The sequence below is a fragment of the Limulus polyphemus genome, unplaced genomic scaffold, assembly GCF_000517525.1.
Source record: "Limulus polyphemus unplaced genomic scaffold, Limulus_polyphemus-2.1.2 Scaffold107, whole genome shotgun sequence".
Taxonomy (NCBI): Eukaryota; Metazoa; Arthropoda; class Merostomata; order Xiphosura; family Limulidae; genus Limulus; species Limulus polyphemus.
The window spans coordinates 933,896-941,613 of NW_013665717.1; the positions used below are offsets into that span (position 1 = coordinate 933,896).

Sequence of the window (7,718 nt, forward strand, 5' to 3'; positions counted from 1 at the left end):
ACATACAGCTTAGATTTCTATGTCACAACAAACAATTTTATGCTAAAACGTTATGAATAAACCATTCTTAAAAACTTATCTTAAAATGCAAGCTAGTTTAAGAGTGAAAGATTGGGTGGTTAGTGTAAATTGGAGAAACGTCAATGAAGCTTGGAAGGTTTTTTGTTAGTTTACTAAATGTAATGTACTATCATGCTGCTAAATGTTTGCATTACAACTGAAATCCTTTACCAAAATGCTTAAATAGAGAAATTAAAAATTCCAATAAATGAAAAATATCAATGCATAACTGCAATTTGTGAAACACTCTTTGGTTTAGATTTAGTGAAATAAACCATAGAAATTAAAAAAATAGCTATCATTAAAGTTAAGATAGAATATGAAAGATTTTTTATTAATGGTTTTACTGATGAAAGGGTGAAAGAAGTTTCCAAGCTTGAGTAATTTCTCCAAGGGTAGGGGCCTAGACATAAAAAGAATTTTTCCTTAAATCTATTTATGTTAAAGAAGATGTTTAAGAAAAAACAAGAAACTTTTTCAAAATGATGTCTCTTAATTAATGGGCCAGAATATGGAAGATAAAATTTTAATACTGAGAGCTGTAGAATAATATGCAACTGGGATATATACACTTTAGGAAATATTTCTTTGGTGTGGTACAAAAAAAGCAAAGACTTTTTGGTTCTGTTTATTGAAATTTTTAATTTTAGATAAAAAAGGTTATTTTACCTTCTTATGAGTCTGATGAGGTTTTCTTTAAAATACTATGTGCGTGTCTAATTTTGGCCCCTCTGCTATTGAAGAGTTTCATTATGTTGTAAAAAACAGACAGGCTACTAAAATGATATCTGTTTAAAATAATTTATATATGACAATTGCTTAGACGTTTTAGACTTGTTTTCTTCTATACAGCAAAAGAATAAAGGTGAGCTTGCTTTAAGTGTTACAAATTTTCAGAAATTTAGTCTTCTCATTGGTTGCCAAACATAAAAATTAGTAAATTTAAGTTTTAAAAACCATTTAAAAGATGGGGCTGATAGAGTTATTTTGATTTTTCTAAACTTTTGTTTAGTTGTATGATGTTAACAGATTAATTGAAGTTTGGATGTCAAAAACTATCTTTTGACTTAATATTCACCTCAATGGACCATACATCTTATATTCATGTAAATGTAGCTTGAGTATTTTTTTTTTCACAATTTAAAAACCTGAGATTGTAGTACTCCCACCAATGAAAATTTAAATTATATTATTCCCAGCTTTAATACTACCACCTTTATCCCTAATTTTTCAGTTGGATAAAATTTTTGCAAATCTTCTTACAACCCTCAATAAATAAATCCGGAAACACAAAATAATTGATAAACAAGGAAAATATTAAGTTATCTGTAATAATCATACACCATGGCACTCTCCAAATATGTATGTAAAATATATATTGAATGGCATTTCTTCTGCATCCCTTGTCTTTCATACATAATTGTATGCATTACTGTTAGAGCAGTATACTACTGTACTGGTACTTCATAAAATCATCGTAAACTGTATACCTATGGTCTATGACTAGTGACATGTAGATATAATTATAACTTATAAGAACTAGTTTCATGTACCTTTGAAAACATATTTCCACGTATTTTATATCTGTAAAATAGTACAACACCTAATAATTTTAAATATTATAAACTTACAATGGATGTCTAGCATCAGGCACACTTCGATTAAGTGAGATTCTATCACTGATGTAAACATTAAAAGCTGCTGAACTAAACAGTTCATCAGCCAAAATTTGCTCTTTTTGATTAAGAATTACTGGTCTTCCCACTTCTCCAAGTCCAGGGGTCACTTTCATAATTCCATCATCTAAGCCTGTATTTTGAAGTTCATCTTCAGGTTTATGTTCCAAACCAACTTCCTTTTGGTGATCATTACTCATACGTACAGCTGATTTAGTCTTATCGACAAAACTTCTATTTAACTTTAAGCGTTGGTTGTTTTTACCACTTTCCTTCGTAAGTTCAGCAGGTGATGGTGGAGGCAGTACATTCTTGTGGTTATTATTCTCATCTTCATTAATAATCAAGTCTGAGCCAGGTCTCTGTATTTGTGCGTTATGATTTTGGTGATCACGAATAACATCAGTATTAGAAACATAACTTCCTGACGGAGGTTTTTGTAAACTTTCTGGCTGAAAAGGTTTCTCTTTCTCTATTCGTATTACTTTCGAACTCTGCCCGTTTCCGCTACGGTTAATTATTTCCGATATCTTTTTCTGCTTGTTTGAGAGAGTATCAGATTCTAAGTTTGTCTTTAATCTTACTTGGCTATACCAAAATCCAACACCTAGAGTGGCAGATACAATTAAAAGAAGTTTAAAAAGAGTTAAGCGGCGACGCCTGTTAATCCACCGTGCAAGCATTATTCGTGTAAAAATGAAAAGCTAGATGAACACAAAAGGAAAGGTTAACTTAAGTCAAGACGCAGAGCTCTCAAGTTATGTCAAAAATGTTTTATCGCAACTACAACTTTCTTTCACTGTATCAATGTGTGCCATTTTCACTTCATATTATCCTATACTAGTATATTGTAAAATATACGGTAAGGTAAACTAATTCTAAGATTTTTCTTGCTGAGTGTAACCTTTCCCGACAAATCTAGGTCACTCAAAAGTCATTACACCTATACACGTGTCAAATGAAACTATTACACTACTGCCCTCTATAGCGTACAGAAAATGCAACAACAAATCTTGTAAATCTCTAACATATACAGTACTTATATTTTTCTAAAGCGTTAGACTACGTCATTGACCAAAAATAACATGTAATTATGTACATAATAAGTAATTACATGTTATATTTTGTCAATGACGTAGTCTAACGCTTTAGAGAAATAAAGGGTTCTGCCTGGTAAAATGCAATTTCAGTCTTTGTTCACACTACTAAATATGGCAGGCCCGGCATGGCCAGGTGGTTAACGCGCTCGACTCGCAATCTGAGGGTCGCGGGTTCGAATTCCCGTCACACCGAACATGCTCGCCCTTTCAGCCGTGGGTGCGTTATAATGTGACGGTCAATCCCACTATTTGTTGGTAAAAGAGTAGCCCGAGAGTTGGCGGTGGGTGGTGATGACTAGCTGCCTTCCCGCTAAACTATATATGGCAAAATTAGAAACGTAACATTGATTTCCAAAGTCGATCATAAAATCATCACAGTTGAAAACTGTTTGAGAGTAAGTTACTATTTCCCTGATTGAAAAAAAGGCTTTAAGAAGCTGCAGGGAAGTGTGTGAGAGAGGATTTGGGCACTAAATCAAATAAGTTTAAATATTAACGAAGCTATGTTTTGATAGTGGAAGAAGCATCCTCGATCGTAATATTTCTTATGCATGTATTGAATACTAATCTTCCTATACAATTCTTAGGAACTTGTATAATGTAGAAAAAGAAAAGGAAATAGAAACTACAAACATTTAAGAGTAGCGAACTGCTTTGATTAATAACATTTTCTATAGGAAAGAATACATAAAAAATGTATATTCATTCAGGTTCTCTTAAATTAATGTTAATAAATTGAAATAAATTTCAAAGTACATTTTTTGTATAATAATTATATACTCGTTCTCATATAACATATGTTTTAGTTACATTTTAAAAGTATGGACAGATGCAGCCGTATAGATCATAGGTTACAATGAGGCTTACTTAGAGGGTACGGTAGTCCATTTTCTAGCTATTGGTGGTAATTATAAACTTGAGGTAATATACTTTCTAATAACAATTATTTACCTGGATGCTTAAATCATTGATAGTTATACACAAATGATAAGTTATATTGTTTCTGAATTATTTATAATGAATAAATTCATCGTATTTCTTGCCCCTTGTCTCTGAGGAATTATGGGATTACAATATTCTAAGTTATTAGAAAGTAATTTTAATGAGAGAATATAGTGGTCACCTTTCTAAGTTCAATTAGTATGGAGACTACAAGACCCCCTCTGGTTATGAAACTTTATAATCCGACATACGGGAAGCAATGCAAGGTCAGAAAGAAAGAAGCCAGTTCAGCGTGGATTTGAGAAAGGAATATATAAAACAGGAGTTCAAGGAGAAAAAGAAGACTCGGAGATGTGAGAGAGAACAAATAAACCGAGAGAGGCGAAGGAATGAAGTAACGTGCTGATAGTAAGAAACAAAACCTATTTGTAAATCTATGTGTTATTGAGCGTCAATAATAAATAGTAATTTATCATGTTTATATTGGTATGAATCAAATTGCTGATATGAATAAGTGCATCCTAAATAAATTTGATAGACATAAAAAGGGAAAGAGAAGTGCAAGTATAGCATGATCTTAACAATAATTAATATAACTGGAGTAAAAGAATCTGCGCAACGATGTTTATAACATGCCAATTTCCTGTGTTTTAGAAATAATGTTTTACTCTTGTCATGTTGAAATACAAGGCTATAGCAACAGAAATTTACTTCGCTCCACATTTTCAAGTAAATCCCATTTTTTCATGTTTATCCAGAACTAGAAATGCAAAAATATGAAACTGGGAGTGTTACCTTTAAGCCTTTCTACATTCTATTTTAATCAATTTGAAATCTTCACGTTATTTCAAAAGTTAATAATGTTTATCAGGATTTTTTCTGCTTTGCTTTTTGTTTGAAGTTAAGCACAAAGCTATAGAATGGCCTATCTGTGCTCTGCCCCCCACGGGTATCGAAAACCGGTTTATAGCGTTGTAAGTCCGCTTCTGTTTTGCATAACGTGTATATATGGGACATGAAGTGCTGGTATAAAAACCTTATAGAAAACCTATTTAGAGAAACACGTCTTGGGTTCCAAGAAACCAGTGGCGGTAATAAAGACATGGTAAAAAAAAACACACAAAGAAAATTACACAAACAGATAAAAAATAAATAAATCCTAAATGTCAGGAATGGTGTAAAATCACAAATTCCGAAATAAGAATTTTTATATAGATGTTCAAAGCAAACAAATTATAAGAAAGGATAAACAGAAAAGTAGAATTTAATAATAAGCCATTAATGGGAAGCCATTGATTAGAAAACTGTATTAATAACAGCTTAACTGGTTTACATGATTTCAATAATTGGCTTAGGCTTAGTTGTTATTGATACTCTTTTCTAATTTTTTTTTACTTTTTTACCTGTTTGTGTAATTTTCATTGTGTTTTTTTTTCGTTGTCTTTTTTACAACTGTCTTTATTACCTACATTCCCAAGAAACACATCTATGATTTGAATATTTCTGAAATATTATAATTAAAATGGCTAAATGATCATAAGAGTACTGTAAGAATTGGATAACATTACCGAATTATGATGCTGTAAAAAAAAGGGTCAGAAGTCCATGGCCGAATATACTCTGTCACGTGCTTTTTATCAATAATCTTATTCCAGAAATTATTTATCTTACTTTGAACCTATACTCTAAACTAAAATCAGTCATCATCTATGCTTCATTGAAGCAACGTTGAGTATATTTAATGTGGTTATGCTCAATATAGCTTTTGTGAAGTAAAGGAAAACCTAATGGGTTCGACACTGGGAATGCTCGTTAATGTTGTGAGTTTTCCATTACAGTTATTGTGGAAAATAACTAGAGAGTGGCTTAAAGGACATGAGAGAAATCTAGTAAATATACAGAAAGATAAAAGTAAGTATCGTGTATAAATAATATGATATGACTTGCAAGGGTATAATGATACTACCTAGTTCAAATGAAAGATACAGTGAGTGGAAATGACGTGACTCGTAGACCTTGTTGTTGAGTGAGAGCCGAAAAAAACAACCTGGAACACAAACTAAATATACTGATCGGGATACCAAGTACATTTAAAGTTTCTAGAGAAAACCTGAACATGATGTTTTTCAAATGAAGTTTTAGTATCAAAAAACATTTTGGTGTAAGCGTTTATAATAAACACGTATTATCTGAGAATATTACCTTCAGTAAATCAGTTTTTGAAGGTGTTTTTATTATAGTCATATGATAAGTTTAACGTAATTTCTTTGATAAATCCAAAGAAAGCAATTTAATTTCGCGAGTTTCCATTTTAGTTTTGGTATTATCTAAAATACTGCGATCTGTTTAATAGAGTTTAATGTAGTTAATGTTATATTTTATTTTTATGTGTGTGGGTTATTAGTGGCGATTTTGTTGAAATTCACGGTGCGTCTTGAAATCCAGCCCCCAGTGGCACAGCGGTACGTCTGCGGACTTACAACGCTAGAATCCGGGTTTCGATACCCGTGGTGGGCAGAGCACAGATAGCACATTGTGTAGCTTTATGCATAATTACAGACAAACAATCTTGAAATCCATAGGCGTTGTAACTTTTTATATAATTCTTTAATTATTTGCTGAGTTTTCAAATGAGTAACATTTTCTGACATTAATTCAGCTTTAAGTTCAAAACTGGCCAATGATTGCTAGTTAGGGAACGTTACAATACTTATATAATGAACAAAATTGATCATATTTTGTTCATTGTCTTATTAAGACGCTACGGTAACAGGAGTCTTGGGTTGTTTTAACATAAACGACACCTTATGCGACACATAAACTAAACGGTCAGAAACTCTAAGATGCGGGTAAAATTATCTCTAATATAGAATGTTTTACATGAGAGAGAGCAGATAGCAAAGAGCAACACCGAATAGCAGGACTGACTGTCACAATTATAATTCCCCACATATGAAAGTGCGAATCGTATTGAACGACATATCGAGACTCGAACCTTAGACTTCCGGATACGCAGTCCAGCACACTAACTACTAGGATGCGTCTGGTATACAGGTTATGTTTGCATAGAAAAGGGGCATATTTCATTGAAATAAGGGAACTAGAGGCATGAAAATCAAAGATGAATGCAAGAATGTGATTCACTGTGAGTATATTCAGGCATTTTCCCAGCTTAACTTTGTTGACTTCCTCGTTACTTTTTTAATGTCAGCTATGATGGGCTCATGTCAGAGAAGAAGATGACCACACACTAAAATGGAATAATACGCAAAATAATAGAACATGAATCACGTACGATAGGAATGAAAATATTCTATATTCACCCAACTGAAAACATATCGAGTCAATGTCGCATAGAAGTGAAACAAAAAATCCAAGATACCCTCTTTTGATATCATTCAGATAAATTATTTGGTGTGAGTCTTAATTTAGAAAACCCCAGAAAAATGGAAAACATACAAGCTTTTCTATCAAGAGCACCCAAGATCGAATCACTAAGGCCTCCAAAACAGGCCATTTTCAGGACTTTCCTAGCTAAATATATTAACAGATAAACAACAGAAACGTAGTACATAGACGAATTAGTGATTAGCCTACAGTAATACAAAAAGAAAAAGTATAGTTAAGTTATCGTATAGAATACTAATCATGAACACGACTGATATCCGATCACCACATTCTTCCATAAGTACTTATCGTCAGGAGATTCTTTAAGAATAACTAAATTGCACTGGTATTGTTTGGAAAATATAGGGCTGTTCTAATGTTTATTTTTATTATTGCTTAGAAAAATAATGTATTATAAACCACTTTTCCAATAGCATTTTTTGCTGATGGAAATAAATGTTTATAGAATGAAAAGAACAATTCACTAAAGAGTCATTTTTACTTTCATAATTTTCGTCAACATTGGAATTACTAACCCGCTCACTAACTAAAC

General features: G+C 32.2%; 2 protein-coding genes across 4 annotated transcripts in view; one reads left to right on the plus strand and one right to left on the minus strand.

The window, feature by feature from the left end:
• The window catches only part of LOC106470791 (polypeptide N-acetylgalactosaminyltransferase 1-like), a 26,869-nt gene extending 24,206 nt beyond the window's left edge, over positions 1–2,663 (minus strand). Inside the window, exon 1 of the mRNA XM_013931359.2 lies at positions 1,692–2,663. Coding sequence (XP_013786813.2) covers positions 1,692–2,419 — 728 coding nt within the window. The 5' untranslated portion in view covers positions 2,420–2,663. The remainder of the gene's footprint in view (positions 1–1,691) is intronic.
• A 2,865-nt stretch (positions 2,664–5,528) lies between these two features.
• LOC106470801 (prodigiosin synthesizing transferase PigC-like) overlaps positions 5,529–7,718 on the plus strand; it is a 61,545-nt gene continuing 59,355 nt past the window's right edge. For 2 of the 3 annotated variants that reach the window (XM_022400341.1, XM_022400346.1), the window contains exon 1: positions 5,529–5,689. In XM_022400341.1, coding sequence (XP_022256049.1) covers positions 5,566–5,689 — 124 coding nt within the window. In that variant the 5' untranslated portion in view covers positions 5,529–5,565. The remainder of the gene's footprint in view (positions 5,690–7,718) is intronic. The other variant, XM_022400351.1, reaches the window with a different exon arrangement.